Source organism: Pristis pectinata, chromosome 21 (genome assembly GCF_009764475.1).
Source record: "Pristis pectinata isolate sPriPec2 chromosome 21, sPriPec2.1.pri, whole genome shotgun sequence".
Taxonomy (NCBI): domain Eukaryota; kingdom Metazoa; phylum Chordata; class Chondrichthyes; order Rhinopristiformes; family Pristidae; genus Pristis; species Pristis pectinata.
The window spans coordinates 216252-240161 of NC_067425.1; the positions used below are offsets into that span (position 1 = coordinate 216252).

General features: G+C 43.0%; 1 protein-coding gene across 1 annotated transcript in view; it reads right to left on the minus strand.

The window, feature by feature from the left end:
* LOC127581280 (integrin alpha-E-like) overlaps positions 1 to 23910 on the minus strand; it is a 345660-nt gene that overhangs the window by 184896 nt on the left and 136854 nt on the right. Inside the window, exons 13-14 of the mRNA XM_052035523.1 lie at positions 3265 to 3407; positions 2971 to 3111 (exon numbers count right to left, since the gene is read on the minus strand). Of these exons, the coding sequence (XP_051891483.1) occupies positions 2971 to 3111; positions 3265 to 3407 (284 nt within the window). The remainder of the gene's footprint in view (positions 1 to 2970; positions 3112 to 3264; positions 3408 to 23910) is intronic.

Genomic DNA, 23910 nt, shown 5'->3' on the forward strand with positions numbered 1-23910 from the left:
GCCTCCCAGGTGCCAGGGTCCGGGATGTCTCTGTTCAGGTCCACAGGATTTTAAATTCCTCCATATGCTTATCTAACAATCTCTTGAACTTGACTAACATATCAGCCTCCAACACCACCCCAGGCAGCGCATTCCATGCACCAACCACTCTCTGGGTGAAAAACCTCCCTCTGATATCTCCCTTGAACTTCCCACCCATTACCTTACAGCCATACCCTCTTGTATTGAGCATTGGTGCCCTGGGAAAGAGGCGCTGGCTGTTCACTCTATCTATTCCTCTTAATATTTTGTATACCTCTATCATGTCTCCCCTCATCCTCCTTCTCTCCAATGAGTAAAGCCCTAGCTCCTTCAGTCTCTCCTCATAATCCATACTCTCTAATTCAGGCTGCATCCTGGTAAATCTCCTCTGCACCCTTTCCATGACTCCACATCCTTCCTATAATGAGGCGACCAGAATTGGACACAGTGCTCCAAGTGTAGTCTAACCAGAGTTTTGTAGAGCTGCATCATTACCTTGCGGATCTTAAACTCGATACCAAGACTTATGAAAGCTAACATCCTATAAGCTTTTTTAACTACCCTATCCACCTGTGAGGCAACTTTCAGGGATCTGTGGAAATGAATCCCCAGATCCCTCTGCTCCTCCACACTACCCAGAATCCTGCCATTAACCTTGTACTCCACCTTGAAGTTTGTCCTTCCAAAGTGTACCACTTTACACTTCTCCGGATTGAACTCTATCTCCCACCTCTCAGCCCAGCTCTGCATCCTATCAATATCCCTCTGTAACCTTCGACAGCCCTCCATACTATCCACAACACCACTGACCTTTGTATCGTCTGCAAACTTGCTAACCCACCCTTCCACACCCTCATCCAAGTTATTAATAAATATCACGAAAAGTAGAGGTCCCAGAACCGATCCCCGTCACAGCCCTCCAATCTGAATGCACTCCCTCCACCACAACCCTCTGCTTTCTATAAGCAAGCCAATTCTGAATCCACACAGCCAAGCCTCCCTGGATCCCTTGGCCTCTGACCTTCTGAAGAAGCCTACCATGTGGAACCTTGTCGAACGCCTTACTAAAATCCATGTAGGCTGTCCCTAATTAGTCCACAATTCTCTAAATGCTCATAGATCCTATCTCTTAGAATCCTTTCTAACAGCTTGCCCACCACAGACGTAAGGCTTACTGGTCTGTAATTCCCTGGACTATCCCTACTACCTTTTTTGAATAAGGGGACAACATTTGCCACCCTCCAATCCTCTGCTACCATTCCCGTGGACACCGAGGACTCAAAGATCCTAGCCAATGGTTCAGCAATCTCCTCCCTCGCCTCGTGGAGCAGCCTGAGGAATATTCCGTCAGGCCCCGGGGACTTATCTGTCCTAATATTTACTAACAGCTTCAACACGTCCTCTCTCTTAATATCTACATGTTCTAGAACATTAACCTTACCAACACTGTCCTCAGCGTCATCAAGACCCCTCTCCTTGGTGAATACTTAAGAGAAGTTGGTCAAGTTCAAGAGATTGTTAGATAAGCATATGGAGGAATTTAAAATAGAGGGATATGTGGGAGGAAGGGGTTCGATAGTCATAGGCGTGGTTTAAAGGTCAGCACAACATGGTGGGCCGAAGGGCCTGTATTGCGCTGTATTGTTCTATGGTTCTATGGTATGGGTAAGGTGAATGGTCGCAGTCTTTTTCCCAGGATAGTGGAGTCTAAAACTAGAAGGAAGATTTTTAAGATGAGGGATAGATTTAAAGGGGGCCTGATGTGCAGTGCTTTCCACAGAGCGCATGTGAGTAATTTGAACGGGCTGCAAGCGGAAGCAGTAAGTGTCAATCTATACTAATCCCTCTTAGAGTCATGGAGTTGTACAGCATGGAAACAGGCCTTGTGGCCCAATTCATTTTTAAGCTGCTTGTAGGAAGATATAAGGGGGATATCAGGGGTAAGTTTTTTTACACAGAGTGGTGGGTGCGTGGAACGCACTGCCAGCAGAGGTTGTGAGGGCAGATACATTAGGGACATTTAAGAGATTCTTAGATAGCCACATGAATGATAGAGAAATGTGGGAGGGAAGGGTTAGCTAGATCTTAGAGCAGGATAAAATGTTGGCACAACATTGTGGGCTGAAGGGCCTGTACTGTGCTGTAATATTCTATGTTCATCCATGCCAACCAAGTAGCCTATCTAAGCTTATCACATAGGCCATATCGCTCTAAACCCTTCCTATCCAATTATGTGTCTAAATATCTTTTAAACATTTTAACTGTACATGTAGTACAATTACAGTGTTTAAATATATTTAGACAGGTACATGGATAGGAAAAGTTTAGAGGGATATAGGCAAAACACAGCAAATGGGACTAGCTCAGGTAGGCTACTTGGTTGGCATGGATGAATTGGGCCGTAGTGCCTGTTTCCATGCTGTACAACTCTATGACTCTAAGAGGGAATAGTATAGATAGACATGATGGTTGTTATAGACACAGTGTGCCAAAGGGCCTGTTTCTATTGCTGGACAATTCGAATAAAGTACAGCATAATGTGCATGTCATCAACACTGAAGCCCACAGAATAAAAGGAGCAGTACAACATGACAGAAAATTGGTAAGTAACAAGAAGCAAATGGATGAAAAGTAGTGTATGGTGGGGTTATCCAGGCGTTTGTGTTTTTCTTAAAGTAGACGAGTGATTCGGACGAGGGTATACTGGGTAAAATTTCCAAATCTGCAGGTGACACAAGTGGGAAGTGAAGTGAACTGCAAACAGATAAGCAGCAGACATAACACAGAAAAATACAGCTGCTAAGTTTAGGCCCTGCCAATAACATCAGAAAGGATTTTGAAATATGAGTATGGTAAAGAGTGGCATTTTTGGCTCACTTACATAGAATGATCCAAACAATGTTATTCTGTGCCATAACTATTATGATTGCATCAACACTAATTTCATACCTTTTCATTCAGATGGTATACATAAACGATGCCTTCTTCTCCACGCACATGAAAGAACGGAGCACCAACAAGCAGAAAATCTGTTACAAGATCCCCATTTATGTCGAAGGGACACAACTCTGAGCCAAAGTATGATCCCAACTGGAAAAAGATAAATTCAATTATTGAATCTCATCACTTTTCCACCATTATTTAATCTCTGTAACTTCAACATTTTAATCAACTCAAAACCCTAGACTTTGTGTCAAATCACAATTTGTCAGTGCTGAGCTTTAGTTCCAAGTATGAACTAACCTGTTTTCCTGAAATATGTTGCTTTATTTTGATTGGTGTTCCAGCTTCAAACACTACGACTTGACCTGTCTGGCTATGCCGAGGAGCCCCAGCAATGTAAAGGTGTTGCCCATTTATTCCTTTTACTCCAGTTACACTGTACCCTGTCAGTTGAAAAAACACATCAACAGAATAAAATGTATTGAAAATACACCTGGGAAGAGAGAAACAAAATTAACATTTCAGCTGGGGATCTCCATCAGAAATGATTAGGAACATAAGAAAATGTTACTTGTGCTGGAAATCTGAAATGAAAGCATAAAATTATGGAAACATTCAGTAAATTGGGTGGCATCTGTGGAGAGAAATATGAGAAAGTTTCAGGTCAATGACATTGTATCTTACACATGATGACCATTTGGTTACATGGTCCATTCCAGCTCTCAGAGAAACAATCCCATCAGTCCCGTACCCTCTCTCATATGTATAGAACATAGAACACTACAGCACAGTACAGGCCCTTCAGCCCACAATGTTGTGCCGACATTTTATCCTGCTCTAAGATCTATCTAACCATTCCCTCCCACAGACCCCCTATTTTTCTATCATTCATGTGTCTATCTAAGATCCTCTCAAATGTCCCTAATGTATCTGCCCCCACAACCTCTGCTGGCAGTGTATTCCACGCACTCACCACTCCCTGTGTAAAAAACTTACCCGACATCCCCCTTATACCTTCCTCCAATCACCTTAAAATTATGTCCCCTTGTGTTAGCCATTGTCACCCTGGAAAAAAGTCTATGACTGTCTACTCGATCTATTGTCTCTTATCATCTTGTACACCTCTATCAAGTCACCTCTCATCCTCCTTCTCTCCAAAGAGAAAAGCCCTAGCTCGCTCAACCTATCCTCATAAGACATGCTCTCCAATCCAGGCAACATCCTGGTAAATCTCCTCTGTACCCTCTCTAAAGCTTCCACACCCTTTCTATAATGAGGCGAACAGAACTGAACACAATACTCCAAGTATGGTCTGACCAGAGTTCTATAGAGCTGCAACATCACCTTGCGGATCTTGAATTCAATACCCCGACTAATGAAGGCCAACACTCCACACGCCTCCTTAACAACCCTATCGACCTGCATGGCAACCTTGAGGAATCTAAGGATGTGGACCCCAAGATCCCTGTGTTCCTCCACACTGCTAAGAGTCCTGCCATTAACCTTGTATTCTGCCTTCAAATTTGATCTCCCAAAGTGTATCACTTCACACTTATCCGGGTTGAACTTCATCTGCCACTTCTCAGCCCAGCTCTGCATTCTATCAATATTCTGTTGTAATCTACAGCAACCTTCTACACTATCCACAACACCACCAACCTTTGTATATCAGCAAACTTACTAACCCACCCTTCCACATCCTCATCCAAGTCATTTATAAAAATCACAAAGAGCAGGGGTCCCAGAACAGATCCCTGTAGAATACCACTGGTCACCAATCTCCAGGCAGAATACGCTCCATCTACCACCACCATCTGTCTTCTATGAGCGAGCTAATTCTGAATCCACACAGCCAAGTTTCCCTGGATCCCATAACTCCTGACTTTCTGAATAAGCCTTCCATGAGGAACCTTATCAAACGTCTTACTAAAATCCATGAACACCACATCCACTGCTCTACCTTCATCAATATGCTTTGTCACATCGTCAAAGAATTCAATCAGGCTCGTGAGGCACGACCTGCCCCTCACAAAGCCATGTTGACTGCCCCCAATCAGTCTATGCTTCTCTAAATGCCCATAAATCCTGTTTCTCAGAATCTTCTCCAGTAATTTGCCCACCACTGAAGTAAGACTCACTGGTCTGTAATTCCCAGGGTTATCCCTACTTCCCTTCTTAAACAAAAGAACAACATTTGCCACCCTCCAATCATCCGGCCCTACTCTTGTGGCCAATGAGGATGCAAAGATCATCGCCAAAGGTGCAGCAATCTCTCCCCTAGCTTCCTGTAATAACCTTGGATACATCCGTCCAGCCCTGGTGACTTATCTATCCTAATGTTTTTCAGTAGTTTCAGCACATCCTCCTTCCTCACATCGACATGCCTAGCACATCAGTCTGTCGTACACCATCTTCACAAACGTCAAGGTCTCTCTCTCTGGTGAATACCAAAGCAAATTATTCATTGAGGACCTCCCCTACCTCTTCCAACTCCAAGCACATATTTCCTTTTTTATCCCTGATCGGTCCTACCCTCACTCTAGTCATCCTCTTATTCTTCACATACGGGTAGAACACCTTGGGGTTTTCCTTGATCCTACTCGACAAGGACTTCTTCTGCTCCCTTCTCGCTATCCTAAGTCCGTTCTTAAGCTCCCTCCTGGCTACCTTGTAACTCTCCAGAGCCCTGTCTGATCCATGCTTTCTAAACTTCAGGTAAGCTTCTTTCTTCCTCTTGACAAGATATTCTATATCTCGTGTCAACCATGGTTCCTTCACTCTACCATCCTTACCCTGCCTCAATAGGACAAACCTATCCAGAGCCTCATGCATGTATTCCTTAAAGAACCTCCACATTTCCGCTGTGCACTTCCCCAAGAACATCTGTTCCTAATTTACGCTCCCAAGTTCCTGCCTAATAGCATCATAATTCCCCCTCCCCCAGTTAAATACTTTCCCATATCATCTGCTCCTATCCCTCTCTTCTTGCTTCACTGTAGCCCTATAATGTATTTTCTCTCTCTCTCTCTCCTGCCCATTACTCCCCATTCATTCTTTATGGAATTAAATACACAAACAGGTTATTTCTAGTTAGCAATTAACCTGCCAGCATGTCTTTGGAACATGGGAGGAACCAGTGTGCCCAGTGGAATCCCAGGCAATCACAGGGAGAATGTGCAAACTCTGCATGGACAGCACTTGAGCTGAAGATTAAACCTGAGCTGTGCAGTAAAGGCACTAACTGCTGAACCACCATGCCACCCAAGAGATCACATGAGCTCTAACTGGTTCTCCACATATGCTGCCTGAACTACTGAACATTTCCAACATTTTCGATTTCTATTTCAAACTTCGATCTGACCAAAAATACAAGTTGGAAGAAAAGGTAATCTACACAGATATGAAAACTACCACATATGGCAGGTCATGAATTTGACAGCCAGCAACATTTGCATCCTGTAAAAACATGTTGGATCAATGAACATAGAACGGTACAGCACAGGAACTGGCCCTTCAGCCCAAGACATCTGTGCCGAACACACATCTTTGGAATGTGAGAGGAAACTGGAGCACCTGAAGGAAACCCAAGTAGACACGGGGAGAACATACAAACTCCTTACAGAAAGCAATGGGAATTGAACCCCAATCGCTGGCGCTGTAATAGTGTCAAACAAACAGCTACACTACCGTTCCGCCTTCCCTTCTTCCTGCACATGATCAAAATCCCTCCATCCCCTGCGTATCCATGTGTCTAACTAGAAACATCTCAAATGCCACCATTGTTCCTGCTTCCACCACAGCACTACCCCCTGGCAGCACGTTCCAGCTATCTTCCACTCTCTGTGTGTAAAAACTTGCCTTGCACATCGCCTTTAAACTTTCCACCTCTCTCCCTAAGGCTATGACCCCTAGTATTTGACATTTCTATGTAAGGAAAAAGATTCTGACTGTCTATAAAAATATGAAAGGTAGAGATAGTATTGTTACGAGCCAGGTTGCTATTTGGCGAATGTCCCTTTAAGGCACCTGGACAGCAGTGTAGTAGTGTGTGTGTGGTGTTATCTGACGACTGCAGGACTATATCTGGAGCGTACTGGCTGTTGCCCAAGGAGACGGAGACGGAGAGAGAGAGACTGACTGCTGGTCTCTGTATCTATGGATGAAGAACAATAGCTGTCACTATACAATCCATGTATGGATTTTTGGAGCAATCTGTGGAGTCCACTTTGTCATTAACCTGTACTGGAAAGCAGATGTATCTGTGGGCGGCCACGAATCGAGTACCCTCGGTGTGGCAGATACTTTGGAACAAAGCAATGGAGATCTTCAGTGATTGAGGTGTATGGGTTCCATCGTGAAACTTGTGGATTTCGTATATTCTCCCTCTGCATTCTCTCTACATTTTCTCTACAATCTACTGTGGTTTTCAAAAGCCTTTGCTCATCGTTCTACCTTACGATTTGCTGAACCGAACTTTGAGAACTATTCCTAGACGTGAGATTTGGGAATTTGCCACACACACACTTTGAGTATATTTTTGGGGTTAATGTTTAATATCTAACATTTTTATTTCTCTTATTATTACAAGTAGTTATTAATAAATAGATTCTAATACTTCTACATGGCTCGTTGTGTTTCTATTGTTGCTGGTACTTAACAGTATTAACTTCTATCAGGCCTCATCTCAGCCTCCAACCCTCCAGAGAAAACAATCCAAATTTGTCTAACCTCATCTTATTGCTCATGCTCTCTAATCCAGGAAGCATCCTGGTAAACCTCTTCTGCACCCTCTCCAAAGCCTCCTCATCCTTCCTGCAATGGGACATCAGAATTGCACACAACACTGCAAGTATGGCCTAACCAATGCCCAAGTTAATGAAGGGAAGCATGCCATATGACTTCTTTACCACCTTATCTACTTGTGTGGCCACTTTTGGAGAGGTATGGATTTGGACCCCAAGATCCCTTCGTTCATCAATGCTGTTAAGGGTCCTGCCATTAACTGCATACTTTCCCCTTGCATTTGACGTCCCAAAGTGTAACACCTCACACTTGCCCACATTAAACTCCATGTGCCATTTCTCCCCCATATCTGTAACTGATCTGCATCTTTTGACAACCTATCCGCAACTCTGCCAACTTTTGTCTCATCTGCAAACTTGTTAACCAACCCATCTACATATCTCACTTTTAAAAGCCCCCAACTTGCCAGACATCCCTTTACCTGCAAGCAGCCTCTCCCAATCAACCTTTGCAAGTTCCTGTCTAATGCCATCAAAATTAGCCTTGACCTAACATAGGACTTTAACCTGTGGACCAATCCTATCCTTTTCCATTCCTATTTTAAACCTAATAGAATTATGTTAACTGGTCCCCAAATGCTCCCCTACTGATACTTCAGTCACTGGATACTTCATCCAGTGCTGTCTCCTGTATAGTAGGGCTATCTATATATTGCTTAAGAAAAATTTGCTGGACACTGCTAAAATTCCACCCCATCCAAGTTCTTTGCATTATGGCAGTCCCAGTCGATATTAGGGAAGTTAAAATCACCTACTATTACAATCTTGTTGATTTTATAGCTATCTGCAATCTCCAGACATATTTGTTCCTCTGATTTTGACTGACCATTGGGGGGGCCTATAATACAAGCTCATCAAAATGAACACCCCCTTCTTATTTCTGGCTTCCACCCATGTAGCCTCACTGGATGAGTCCCCAGGAATATCCTCTGTCAATACTCCTGTGATGTTCTCCCTAATCAAAAATGCAAATCCTCCTCCTCTTTTACCTCCACCTCTATTGTGCCTGCATCTGTAGCCCATGACACTGAGCTGCCCGTCCCTTACCTTAACCATGTTTCTGTAATAGCTATGACATCCCATGTACCTACCTATGCATGAGTTCATCTGCCTCGCATGTCAGGCTTCTTGCATTAAAAAAATGCAGACCTTCCTTGCTCTCTGTCCTGCTTCTGCTTGTCTTGTTTATTGAACTCGCTCACTTTAACTTCTACTTCCCTCAGCTTTCTCATCAGCAAAACTATTGCTTTGGGTCCCAACCCACTGCCATACTAGTTTAAACTCCCCTGCGCGCTAGCAAATCTCCCCACCAGGATATTGGTCCCCCTCCAGTTCAAGTGCAACCTGTCCCTCTTGTACAGACCACCTACATGTCATGGACAGGGATAGGAGCAAAGAGGACGGTGAGATATTTCATTGGAGAAATGCAAATTATGAGGCTATAAGGCGAGAACTTGAGAGTGTAAATTGGGATGACATTTTTGAAGGGAAATGTACTGCGGAGATGTGATCTTTGTTCAGGGTTCTCTTGCAGGATGTTAGGGATAAATTTGTCCCAGTGAGGCAGAGAAGGAATGGCAGGGTGAAGGAACCATGGGTGACAAGAGAGGTGGAACAACTAGTTAGGAAGAAGAAGGCAGCATACCTAAGGTGTGTCACAAACCAGCAACAAAAGAAACACACTGAGCATGATTCAGTGTTAAAAACTATTTTATTAATCACTACTTATGATAATACGTAAAATAAAAGTTAAAAAAAAAATGTTAGTATGTTAGAATTCAAGAATGTTAAACCTCGAACGTTAACCCCAAAACTAAACTCTTCGTGTGTGTGTGTGTGACAAAGTCCAAAACTCCCAGTTCCGGAATGGTTCTTAAAGTTCAGTTCCGCAAGCCATAAGGTGAAACATGAGCAAGGGCTTCTTCAACAACCACCGTTGTCTGAAGATAAGATGTAGATGTAGAAAAACATAGAGAGAGTACATACGAAATCCAAATGTTCCACGATGGAACCCAAACGACACTTCAGTGTTTACTCGGTAGTGACTTCCTCACCCCGAAAAGCATCCGAACCGTGGTCGTCCACACACAAATACCTGTTTCCTTCTACAGGTCAGCAACAAAGTGAACTCCACCGGATTACTTCCAACTTCCATACATGGATTTCAGTGGCAAACACAGTTATTGTTTCTCATCCATCGATAGAGAAAACAAGCAGGCTGGTGTCTCTCTCCCTTCTCTCTCTCTCTTTCTTCTTCTTCTTCAACAACGTCATTACGTCCTTTATCTTCTATTGACGTAAGCACGCCCCACACACACATACACACACACTCTCTATCTTAAAGGGACTTTCACTGAGTCCGTAACACCTCCCACCTAAAAAAAAATTTTCCCAAGAAAATTTTAACCGCGCATACAGTTAGTAATGTTAATAATTATCACGCTACACAACTACAGACTATCAGATTAGTATAGATACATGTTTCCCATTTAACATCGGGAAAGACAATCAGCAATCACATTATCTTTGCCTTTAATGTGAGTTATCATGAGATCAAACTCTTGTAAAATTAAACTCCAGTTTAACAGCCTTCTGTTCTTGTTTTTGACTCGGCTCAGAAACACCAATGGGTTATGATCTGTATACACAGTCAATGGTTTCTGAGCGGTGCAAACATATACATTGAAATGTTGCAAGGCTAAAACAAGCGACAGTAATTCTTTCTCTATGGTGGAATAATTCTTTTGATGCTCATTAAATTTCTTTGAAAAGTAAGCTACAGGATGGTCAATATCATCAAGGTCACCCTTCTGCAACAACACAGCTCCTGCAGCTTCATCACTGGCATCTACTGCTAATGAAAATGGCTTTTCAAAGTCAGGTGTTCTGAGCACAGGATGGTAGCATAAAATGGCTTTCAGCTTCTTAAATGCTTCTTGACAAGAATCTGTCCAAACAAACTTTACTCCCTTCTTCAGAAGATTAGTTAGGGGAAGAGCAATATCAGCAAAATTTTTACAAAATTTTCGGTAATATCCAACCATTCCCAAAAATCTTCTAACAGTCCTCGTACCTGTGGGAATAGGGAACTCAGATATTGCTTGAACTTTTGCCTGAACAGGAGCTTGCTTGCCTTGACCTACAACATAACCAAGATACGTCACAGTGGCATGGCCAAATTCACTTTTAGCCAAGTTAACTGTAAGGTTAGCCTTGGAAAGTCTTTCAAACAACCTTTCTAACGCAGAGATGTGATCCTCCCATGTATCATTCCCAGTCACTAAGTCGTCAATGTAGGCATCTGTATGTTTTAACCCATGAATCACTGAATTAATCATTCTTTGAAATGTTGCCGGAGCATTTTTCATTCCAAATGGCAAAACATTGTATTCATACAATCCAGAAGGGGTTACAAAGGCTGAAACTTCCCTTCCTCTTTCTGTTAATGGAACACACCAGTACCCTTTTAATAGGTCAATCTTTGTAAGAAATTTTGCCTTTCCCACTCTGTCTATGCAATCATCCACCCTAGGAATAGGGTAAGCATCTGACTTTGTTACAGCATTCACTTTCCTGTAATCTGTGCAAAATCTAACAGTTCCATCAGGTTTAGGTACAATAACACAGGGCGAACTCCAATTTGAAGTAGAATGTCTAATAATATCATTTTCCAACATGTATTTTATTTCCTGATCAACAAGTTTACTTTTTTCCACATTCATTCGATATGGGTGTTGTTTGATTGGTTTTGCATCCCCAACATCAACATCATGGGTAATTATCGATGTTCTGTTTGGAACATCTGGGAACAGATTTTTAAATTTTAAAATTAATTCTCTCATCTGTTGTTTTTGTGAAACTTGTAAATGGTCCAACTTCGTTTCAAGGTTCTCCATGATATTTTGGTTTTTCAGTTTCGATGGAACAATATTTGGTCTAAATTGGCCTTCCTCAACATCAACATCAGGCATTCTAGAAACAACCTTTACATCATCCACCAAGGCCACAACTGAATCCTTCTCATAATAAGGTTTTAGCATGTTTACATGACAGAGTTGTGTTTTCTTGCGTCTATCTGGTGTTTTGATTATATATGTTAGATCAGTCACTCGAGATTCAATAACATAGGGTCCAGAAAAGCGAGCTTGCAAGGGATTATTTTGGCTAGGGAAAAATACCAACACCTTTTGCCCCACTGCGAATGTCCTAGGCCGAGCACGTCTATCAAAATATGTCTTCATTCTTATCTGGCTTGTCTTCAGATTCTCTCTCGCTAGCTGGCAGACTCTCTCCAACCGAGTTTTAAATTTTTGGACATAGTCCAACAGACTCAAGTGAACTTCCTCATTAACCCATTGCTCTCTTAACAACTCCAAAGGTCCTCTCACCCTATGTCCAAACACAAGCTCAAACGGACTAAATCCGATTGACTCCTGGATCGATTCTCTAACGGCAAACAAAAGTAAATGGATACCTTCGTCCCAATCCTTGGTGTTTTCAAAGCAATAAGTCTTCAGCATATTTTTGAGAGTAGAATGAAATCTCTCCAGAGCTCCTTGAGATTCTGGGTGATATGCAGATGATACAATCTGCTTTGCTCCCAGCTCATAGACTATTTGTTGAAAAATTTTTGACATAAAATTACTACCTTGATCAGATTGGATTTCTTTTGGCAAACCAAACAAGGTAAAAAAATTTTACAAGAGCCTTTGACACCGTCTTGGCCTTAATATTTCTAAGGGGTATTGCCTCTGGAAATCTAGAAGTGGCACACATGATGGTTAACAAATACTGATTTCCAGTCTTAGACTTTGGTAAGGGGCCAACACAGTCCACAATCACCTTCGAAAAGGGTTCACCAAAAGCAGGAATTGGTTTCAAAGGAGCCACAGGGGGTTTTTGATTTGGTTTACCTACCATCTGACATGTGTGGCAGGTTCGACAAAACATCACCACATCTTTTCTCAAACCAGGCCAATAGAATTGTTTCAAGATCTTCCCTACAGTTTTATTCACACCAAAATGACCACCCAAAGGCATACTATGGGCCAGGTTTAAAATCTCATCCCTATAAACTTTTGGAACAACAACCTGATGAATAACTTCCCATTCCTCAGTAACAGGAACATGAGGAGGTCTCCATTTCCTCATTAACACTCCATTTTTGACATAGTATCCAGTTGGCACCTTTTCAATCTCCTCACATGAGAGAGCTTTTTCTTTCAATTCTGTCAACTCAGGGTCCTTTGTCTGTTCCACCATAAAATCCTTCCTCGACAAAGACAAATCTTTAAATTCAGGCTCACTGTAAGGATGTTGATCCTCCAGTGAAGACAGAAAAGTCTCAGATAAGGCATCAAAATTTTCTTCCTGTTTAGGACTGTCACAAGGAACTACATCAGACTGCACCGGACTGTCTGTCTTGGCTAATTCTTTAGCTCTAGCTCGAGTCACTGCACATGATGGGTAAACATCTGAATCATCCTCAGACTCATCAATCCTTGGTTTGGTTGTTAACCGTACCACAGGATCACTTTCTCCATTTGCAAGGTCATTTCCCAATAACAAAGAAACTCCTTCCACTGGCAAACTAGGTCTTATCCCTATCTCGACTGGTCCTTCTACGAACTTTGACTTTAAAATCACCCTGTGAAAAGGGACAGACATGGTCTCACCTGTAACGCCTCGTACTAGATTTACTTCACCAGTGTCACTTTCTTCACCAAAATTTAAAACACTGTCCAGCAAGAGAGATTGACTAGCCCCAGTATCTCTAAGAATTTTCACTGGCACCTGGGGTGACTCATCATTCAGTGAAACAAAACCCTCTGATACATACGAACGGAATTCTTTTCTCACCTCCTCCAACTTTTCCGCTTTTCCCTCTTGCAAGGACTGATCTTTAACAGCATCTCCTAAACCTTTTTGATTTTTAATTGCCTGAAAGCAAGCATTGGGCCCAGCTTCCTTCTTTTTCTTCAAAAGGGCACAATTAGATATCACGTGGCCAGGTTTCCTACAGTAATAACAAGTACGCTCAACAGGTTTCTCCAGCCCTGGCTTCTTTTCATCCTTTCCTTTTTGATTACCTCCCAATTTAATCTCCGGTTTACCTGGATTGTCTTTGTAACTCTTTTGAAAGGTTTTAGGTTGTCCCCATTTGGATTTATGGGTTAAAGCATAATCATCTGCCAACCTAGCAGTTTCTTGTAAAGTTTCCACTGCCTTTTCATTTAAATATGTTGTTAATTCAGCTGGAACACATCTTTTAAAGTCTTCCACCAGTATCAATTCTGTCAATTTATCGTAATCCCCATCTACATTTTTAGCCAGGCACCATCGTTCAAAACATATTCTCTTTCCATTGGCAAATTCCATATAAGTCTGATCTGCAGATTTCCTCAAGTCTCTGAATTTTTGTCTATAAGCCTCAGGGACCAATTCATAGGCCTTCAATATAGCTTGTTTTACCTTGGTATAATCAGCTGCATCCTCAACAGACAAAGCAGAATAAGCTTTTTGAGCTTTACCTTTAATCACACTCTGTACCATAAGAGCCCATCCTTTCCTTGGCCAGTTTGAACTCACAGCAACCTTTTCAAAATGTTGGAAATACTGATCAACCTGATCTTCTTCAAACGGAGGGACTAATCGAACCTCCCTGCTGGCTGAAAAATCATCATCAGAATCAGATTCCGAACTCCTACGCTTCATTTGTAACTCATGCTGCCTCTTTTTCTCCTCGTTATCCAGCTCCATCTGCTTCATTGCTAGATCAGCCTCTATCTTCATCTGAGTTAGCTTTTGTTCGGCCTCTATCTTTAACTGGGTTTGCTCTCGTTCAGCTTCTATCTTTGCCAGCTGCACCTGTGCCTCAGAAATTGCTATTTCACTGCCAGGAAACTGTTTTAACACTTCCTTCTCAAACACCTTCTTTTCCACATAATGGCCAGCTATCAATCTCTGAATATCTGCCTTTCTCATAGACTGCTTTACTTCTGTAAGGTTTAGCCTTGTAGCAATCTTTATCAAATCATCCTTTTTCGCCACCTCCAATCCCTTTTGTGTTGGTGACTCCAAAAATGCCTTAATATCCATTGCTGCTGGTTTCCACACACACAAGCCAATTAAAAAGAATTTATCAGACCTCCCTCAAAAATCTTTGGATTGAATCTCGAACAAATCTCGTCAATCTGGGGTACAATCCCAGACGACACTCGTTAACCTTGGGAACTATCCCGGACGAGCCCCCAATTTTGTCACAAACCAGCAACAAAAGAAACACACTGAGCATGATTCAGTGTTAAAAACTATTTTATTAATCACTACTTATGATAATACGTAAAATAAAAGTTAAAAAAAAAATGTTAGTATGTTAGAATTCAAGAATGTTAAACCTCGAACGTTAACCCCAAAACTAAACTCTTCGTGTGTGTGTGTGTGACAAAGTCCAAAACTCCCAGTTCCGGAATGGTTCTTAAAGTTCAGTTCCGCAAGCCATAAGGTGAAACATGAGCAAGGGCTTCTTCAACAACCACCGTTGTCTGAAGATAAGATGTAGATGTAGAAAAACATAGAGAGAGTACATACGAAATCCAAATGTTCCACGATGGAACCCAAACGACACTTCAGTGTTTACTCGGTAGTGACTTCCTCACCCCGAAAAGCATCCGAACCGTGGTCGTCCACACACAAATACCTGTTTCCTTCTACAGGTCAGCAACAAAGTGAACTCCACCGGATTACTTCCAACTTCCATACATGGATTTCAGTGGCAAACACAGTTATTGTTTCTCATCCATCGATAGAGAAAACAAGCAGGCTGGTGTCTCTCTCCCTTCTCTCTCTCTCTTTCTTCTTCTTCTTCAACAACGTCATTACGTCCTTTATCTTCTATTGACGTAAGCACGCCCCACACACACATACACACACACTCTCTATCTTAAAGGGACTTTCACTGAGTCCGTAACAGGTGTAAGCAGCAAGGATCAGATAGAGCTCGTGAGGAGCTTAGAGTAGCAAGGAAGGAACTTAAGAAGGGGCTGAGGAGAGTGAGAAGGGGACATGAAAAGGCTTTGGCAAGTAGGATTAAGGAGAATCCCAAGGCTTTTTACTCATACGTGAAGAGCAGAAGGATGGCTAGAGTAAAGGTAGGTCCGATTAAAGACAAAGGTGGGAAGATGTGCCTGGAAGCTGTGGAAGTGGGTGAGGGTCTCAATGAATACTTCTCTTCAGTATTCACCAAGGAGAGGGGTCTTGATGACGCTGAGGACAGTGTTGGTAAGGGTAATGTTCTAGAGTATGTAGATATCAAGAGAGAGGATGTGTTGGAGCTGTTAGAAAATATTAGGACCGATAAGTCCCCAGGGCCTGACGGAATATTCCCCAGGCTGTTTCAGGGGGCGAGGGAGGAGATTGCTGAACCGTTGGCTAAGATCTTTGAGTACTCGTTGTCCACAGGCATGGTACCAGAGGATTGGAGGGCGGCGAATGTTGTCCCCTTATTCAAAAAAGGTAGTTGGGATAGTCCAGGAATTTATAGACCAGTGAGCCTTACGTCTGTGGTGGGTAAGCTGCTAGAAAGGATTCTAAGAGATAGGATCTATGATCATTTAGAGAATCATGAACTGATTAGGGACAGCCAGCATGGATTTTTGAAGGGAAGATCTTGCCTCACTAGCTTGATAGGGTTCTTTGAGGAGGTGACCAGGAAGATTGATGAGGGTAGTGTAGTAGATGTGATCTACATGGATTTTAGTAAGGCGTTTGACAAGGTTCTGCATGGTAGGGGTTCAGAATTGGCTTGCCTATAGAAAGCATAGGGTTGTGGTGGAGGGAGTGCATTTGGATTGGAGGGAGTGCATTCGGATTGGAGGGCTGTGACTAGTGGTGTCCCGCAGGGATGGGTTCTGGGACCTCTACTTTTTGTGATATTTATTAATGACTTAGATGAGGGGGTGGAAGGGTGGATTAGCAAGTTTGCAGGTGACACAAAGATCGGTGGTGCTGTGGTTAGTGTGGAGGGCTGTCAAAGCTTACAGAGGGATATTGATAGGATGCAGAGCTGGGCTGACAAGTGGCAGATGGAGTTCAATCCAGAGAAGTGACAGATGGTACACTTTGGAAGGACAAATCCAAGGTGGAATACAAAGGAAATGGCAGGTTTCTGGGGAGTGTAGAGGAGCAGGGGGATCTGGGGATTCATTTCCACAGCTCACTGAAAGTTGCCACACAGGTGGATAGGGTAGTTAAGAAAGCTTATGGGATGTTAGCTTTCATCAATTGTGGGATCGAGTTTAAGAGCCATGAAGTAATGATGCAGCTTTATAAAACTCCGATTAGACCACACTTAGAGTACCTTGTCCAGTTCTGGTCACCTCATTATAGGAAGGATGTGGAGACGTTGGAAAGGGTGCAGAGGAGATTTACCAGGATGCTGCCTGGATTAGAGAGTATGGATTATGAGGAGAGACTAAAGGAGCTAGGGCTGTTCTCATTGGAGAGGAGGAGGGGAGACGTGATAGAGGTATAGAAAATATTAAGAGGAATAGATAGAGTAGACAGCCAGCGCCTCTTTCCCAGGGCGCCAATGCTCAATACAAGAGGGCATGGCTTGAAGGTAATGGGTGGGAAGTTCAAGGGAGAGATCAGAGGGAGGTTTTTCACCCAGAGAGTGGTTGGTGCATGGAATGCGCTGCCTGGGGTGGTGGTGGAGGCTGATACGTTGGTCAAGTTCAAGAGATTGTTGGATAAGCATATGGAGGAATTTAAAATAGAGGGATATGTGGGAGGAACGGGTTAGATAGTCTTCGGAGTGGTTTAAAGGTTGGCACAACATGGTGGGCCGAAGGGCCTGTATTGTGCTCTATTATTCTATGGTACCTCTGCCCCAGAAAAGATCCCAATGGTCCAAGAACCTGAATCCCTTCCTCTTGCATCAGCTCCTCAGCCACACAATCATCTGCCTTTTTCTCCTATCTCTACTCTCAGTGACACATTGAACCAGGAGTAATCCAGAAATGATAGGACAAGTGACTGAGGTGTCAGTCAGGGAGCACTCTGGGACCAGCGATCATAGCTCTATTAGTTTTAAATTAGTTTTGGAAAGGGAGAGATCTGGTCCATAAGTTAAAGTTCTACATTGGGGCAAGGCCGATTTTGATGGCATTAGACAGGAACTTGCAAAAGTTGATTGGAGGAGGTTGTTTGCAGGCAAAGGGACGTCTGGCAAGTGGGAGGCTTTTAAAAGTGAGATATCAAGAGCTGAAAGTCTGTCATTCCCATTAGTGAAGGGTGAGGCTGGCAAGATAAGATAAGATAAGATAAGATATCATATCTTGATTAGTCACATGTACATCGAAACCCACAGTGAAATACATCTTCTTGCGTAGTGTTCTGGGGGCAGCCCGCAAGTGTTGCCATGTTTCCGGCGCCAACAAGGCAACCCTGGGTAACAAGGAATATTGAGACCCTGGTCAGGGAAAAGGAGGCATGGGTCAAGTGCAGGCAGTTGGGATCAAGTGAATCCTGGGAGGAGTATTGGGGTTGAAGGAGTATACTTAAGAAGGAAATCAGAAGAGCAAAAAGGGGGCATGAGATAGATTTGACAGAGAAGATTAAGTAGATTCCAAAGAGATTTTATATTAAAAGAAAACGAGTAAATAGGGAGAGAAAAGGGCTCCACACAAAGATGTCCACTTTGGTCTTTGCGTGGCTGCAGGAGATGGGTGAGGTCCTCAATGGGTGTTTCTTCTCTCTTTTAACTACGGAAAAAGACATAAAAACTTCGGAACTTGAGTTAGTTTAATGGGGAGGTCTTGGGGATAGTCTGCATTACAGCAGAGGAGCTATTTGATGTCTTAAAATGTATGAAGGTAGATAAATCTCTAGGCCCTGATCGAGTATATCCAAGAACACTGTGGAAAGCTAGAGAAGAAATTGCAGGAGTCCTGGCTGAGAGATATGCATCATTGTCAGCGACGGGTGAAGTGCCAGAAGAGGAGGGTGGCTAATGTACTGCCTTTATTTAAGGGCTGCAAAGAAAAACCTGGGAACTATAAACCAGCGAGCCTAACATCTGTGGTAGGTAAGTTAATAGAGGCCATTCTGAGGGATAAGATGTACATGCATTTGGAAAGATGGGTTGATTAGAGATAGCAAAGCTTTGTGTGTGGGAGATAAAATGTCTCATGAATTTGATTGAATTTTTTTAAAAAGTAACCAAGAAGGTCTATGAGGGCAGGGTGGTGGATGTGGTCTATATGGACTTCAGTAAGGTCTTTAATAAGGTCAGAAATGGCTTGTTTGTAGGAAGCAGAGGGTGATGGTAGAAGGTTGTTTTCCAGTCTAGAGGCTAGTAAATTTCCCATGGCTCAGGGCTAGACCCATTGCTATTTGTCACCGATATCAATAATTTGGATGAGAATGTACAAGGCATGGTTGCTGAGTTTGCAGATGACACTGTTGAATTCGACTGTTTAATATATATCTTGTAGCAGTTGCTACCGCAGAATAAAACAAGACTCTACTCGGAGGATTGCCAAACAGAACTGGTTTATTTTCCCGCCTTGCGCGGGCCCTTTAAGGGAGAATGTTCCCGCCCAAAACAACCGGTAATGACGTAAGTCCTACGTCATCAGGACTTTCCCGCGCGCGGGTTCTCCCCGTCGCTCGGAAAGACAAGGCCATCTATGGGCCTTGTCGCTCCGACGCTGCGCGACCCGACTGCCGAGCCGGTTCGCCCGACTAGACGGTGAGTCGCCACAATCTTTTCTTTTAGGTAATTTTTGCATGAATAGTATTTGATATACCTCTAGTGGCTGTACAAGGTATAACTGCTTCTTACCTGATGTGTTCTTTCACCTGGTGAATGAGTGTCTTTTCATTGGTTGATTTTTGCCATAGTATTCAACAGGTATTTTCTGACTGGACCAATGTTATCCAAGGAATGTCTCTTATCTCAGGTATAAAAGGCGCTATTTTATGTTTAAAAGCTCTCTCTTGCTTATCTTGCTCTCTCTCCCTCTTGCCTTGATCTCTCTCTTGCTCTCTTCCCCATCTTGCTGCCTTCCCACTCCCCCTGGCTCATTTTTAGTTCCTTTGTCTCAGCTCATCTCCTGGTAGTAAAGGTAGTGCCATGTGCTCTGTGACTGTTTCTTTGTTTTAAACTTTTCCAATAAAACTTTGTGAAGCACCAAGTAGTTTTCAACTCATTCTTGGACTCCTGAAAGAACCTGCGGATTTGAAAATAACTGGATCCGACAATGCTAAAATAGGTGGTATCATTTACACTGAAGATGGTTATCAGGATTTACAGAGGGATCTTGATCAGCTGGGTAAGTGGGCCGAGGAATGGCAAATGGAGTTTAATTTGGATAACTGCGAGGTGTTGCATTTTGGGAAGACAAATCAGAGTAGGACTCTCACAGTGAAAGGTAGGGCTCTGGGGAGTGATGTAGAACAGAGCAACCTAGGAGTATGAGTACATGGTTTCCTGAGAGTGGCATCACAGATAGATAGGGTGGTGAAGAAGGCTTTTGGCATGCTGGCCTTCATCATTCAAGGCACTGAGTATATAAGTTGGGATGTTATGTTGTAGTTGTACAAGATATTGGTGAGATTGCATTTGGAATACTGTGTTTAGTTTTGGTCACCCTGCTATAGGAAAGATGCCATTGAGGTGGAAAGAGTGCAGAGGAGATTTACAAGGATCTTGCTGGGACTCGAGGGACTGAGTTATGGAGAGAGGTTGAGCAGGTTGGGACATTTTTCATTGGCGTGTAGGAGAATGAGGGGTGATTTTATAGAGGGGTATAAAATTGTGAGCGGCATAGATACTGTGAATGTACGCTGTTTTTATCCCGGGATGAAGGGATCAAGAACTAGCTGGCATAGGTTTAAGGTAAGGTCTAGAGGGATATGGGCAAATGCAGGCAAATAGGATTAGCTTAGATGGGAATCTTGGCGGGCATGGACCAGTTAGGCCGAAGGGCTTGTTTCTGTGCTGTATGGCTCTATGTGTGGAGAACTGATTCGAACTAGACTCTCTCTAACTGGGGAAAACATTCTCCTCACATCCAGTCTGTCTAGCTCTGTCAGAAACTTTTAATTCTATCCTCTCACATACTCCTAAACTCTAGTGAATACAAGCCTAGTCAATGATATCTTTCTTCAGATGGGGACCCATCATCCCAGGAATAGGTCTTCCAGTTTGTTGAGGTATCAGAGTGTCATAAAGTCATTAAATTAGTTATCATGGGAACAGACTATTTGTCTGAATTCATCCATGCTGACCAGTGGCATCGTTCTATATTATTCCCATCTCTCAGCACTTGGCCCATAGCCTTCTATGCCCAAGCAATTCAACAACTCATCTGGCCGCTATGTAAATGCCGCCGGTGACCCAGCTTCAACCACTCTCTCAGGCAGTGCATTCTAGGTACTTACCACTCAAAATAGTTTTTAAAAAAAAAGTGCAGAGTGCATATTGAGAATAAGGCAGAACGTTAAAAAGCAGGACCTCAAAGGGCTATCATAGAGTCGTACAGCATGGAAACAGGCCCTTTGGAAACAGGTTCCATTTTCCCCCATATTTTCTTTTTTCTGAGCTCTACCCATGTAGCTTCATTTGAAGAGCCTTTCATGACATCCTCCCTCATTAATGCGTGATGCTCTCCTTAATCAGTATTGCAATGTCTACTCCTCTTTCACTTTCTTCTCTCTAAAGCAACTGAAATTTCAATACCCTGAACTGTTGAGGATCCGCCCTGCCTTCTTTCAATTGTGTCTTCATCATTGCAACAACATCATATTCCCATTGCTCTCAGTTCATCTGCTTAGCAGTCGTGCTCCTTGCATTAAAGTAGATACAATTTAGCCTTCCTGTCCTCTCGTGTGCCTTTACATGCCCATGTCTACTCTGCCTATTAGAATTATTTTTTCTATATTTGACTATACCTTTCCCCACCCCCATCTACACATCTACTCAGTGCCTCATTCCCCAGCCAAATTTGTTTAAACTTTCCCATCAGCACCAGCCAACCTCTCTGCAAGGATGTTGGACCTGTTCTGGTTTAGATGCAACCTGTCCTATTTGTAGAGGTCCTACCTTCCCCAGAAATGGTAGCAATCATCCAAAATTTTAGAGCTCTCCTTCCAACACCATCCCTTAAGCCATGTGTTCATCCGACCTATCCTCCTATTCCTATGTGGCGCTGGAAGAAATCCAGAGATTACAACCTTAAATGTGGGTGCTCTTTAATCTATGACCTAGCTCTCTAAATTTGTAATACAGGACCTCATCCTTTTTCTTTACCTATGACTTTAATACCAGTATACCTAAAGTGCAGGCTGCAGGTAGTTGGGTGTCCAGTAAGAAAGGTAGAGGGGGTAGAAAGATAGTATAGGATTCCCCTTGATAAACAGTATACCCTTTTGGATAATGTTCAGCAATGACCATTCAGGAGAAAGCAACAGCCAGGTCTGTGGCACCAGGACTGGTTCGGAGGTTCAGAAAGGAAGGTTGAAGGTAGAAAGAACTATACTGATAGGAGACGTGATAGTTAGTGGGGCAGACAACACATTCTGTGACTGCACAATGGGGTAGTAATGGGAAACAAAGAAATAGAAAACTAACTGAATAAGTATTTTGCATCAGTCTTCACTGTGGAAGACGCCAGCAACATGCCAGAAATTTGAGAGAGTCAGCGGGCAGAAGTGAGTGTAGTCGCTATTACTAAGGAGAAAGTGCTTGGGAAACTGAAAGGTCTTAAGGTGAACCAGATGGACTACACCCCAGAGTTCTGAAAGCAGCAGTTGAAGAGATTGTGGAGGCATTAATAGTGATCTTTCAAGGATCTAGAGTCAGGAATGGTTTTGGAGGTCTGGAAAATCGCAAATGTCACTCCACTCCTGTAAGGAGGGAGGCAAAAGACAGGAAATTATAGGCCAGTTAGTCTGACTTCAGTGGTTGGTAAGATGTTAGAGTCCATTATTAAGGATGAGGTTTTGGGATACTTGGAAGCTCATGATAAAATAGGCCAAAGTCAGCATGGTTTCCTCAAAGGGAGACCTTGCCTGATAAATCTGTTGGAATTCTTTGAGGAACTAACGGGCAGGATAGACAGAGTCAGTGGATGTTGTTTACTTGGATTTTCAGAAGGACTTTGACAAGGTGCCACACATGAGTCTGCTAAACAAAATAGGAGCCCATGGTATTATAGGTAAGGTACTAGCATGGATAGAAGTATGGCTGATTGGCAGAAGGCAAAGAGTGGGAATAAAGGGGGCCTTTCCTGGTTGGCTGCCGGTTATTAGTGGTGTTCTGCAGGGGTTAATGTTGAGTCCGCTACTTTTCACGTTATATGTTAATGATCTGGATGATGGAATTGATGACTTTGTGGCCAAGTTTGTGGACTATACAAAGAAAGGTAGAAGGGCAGGTAGTGTTGAGGAAGCAGAAAGTCTGCAGAAGGACTTGGACAGGTTGGGAGAATGGGCAAAGAAGTGACAGATGGAATATAGCGTAGGAAAGTGTAGAAGAAATAAAGGTGTAGACGGGGAGAGAATTTAGAAATCAGAAGTGCAAAGGTACTTGGGATCTGTAGTGCAGGATTCCGTACAGGTTAACTTGCAGGTTGAGTTGGTAATAAGGAACGCAAATGCAATGTTAGCATTCATTCAAATGCAATGTTAGCATTCATTTTGAGAGGACTAGAATATAAAAGCAAGGATGTAATGCTGAGGCTTTATAAAGTGTGGTCAGACCACATTTGGAATACTGTGAGCAGTTTTGGGCCCCATATCTAAGGATGAATGTGCTGGCATTGGAGAGGGTCCAGAGGAGGTTTACAAGAATGATCCCAGGAATGAAATGGTTAACATATGAGGAGCATTTGATGGCTCTGGGCCTGTACTCACTGGAGTTTAGAAGGATGAGGGGGCAGCTCATTGAAACCTACCGAATATTGAAAGGCCTGGATAGAGTGGACATGGAGGATGTTTCCAATAGTGGGAGAGTCTAGGGCCAGAGGGCACAGCCTCAGAATAGAAGGATGTCCCTTTGGAACAGAGATGAGGAGGAATTTATTTAGCCAGAGGGTGGGTGGATCTGTGGAATTCATTGCCACTGATGGCTGTGGAGGCC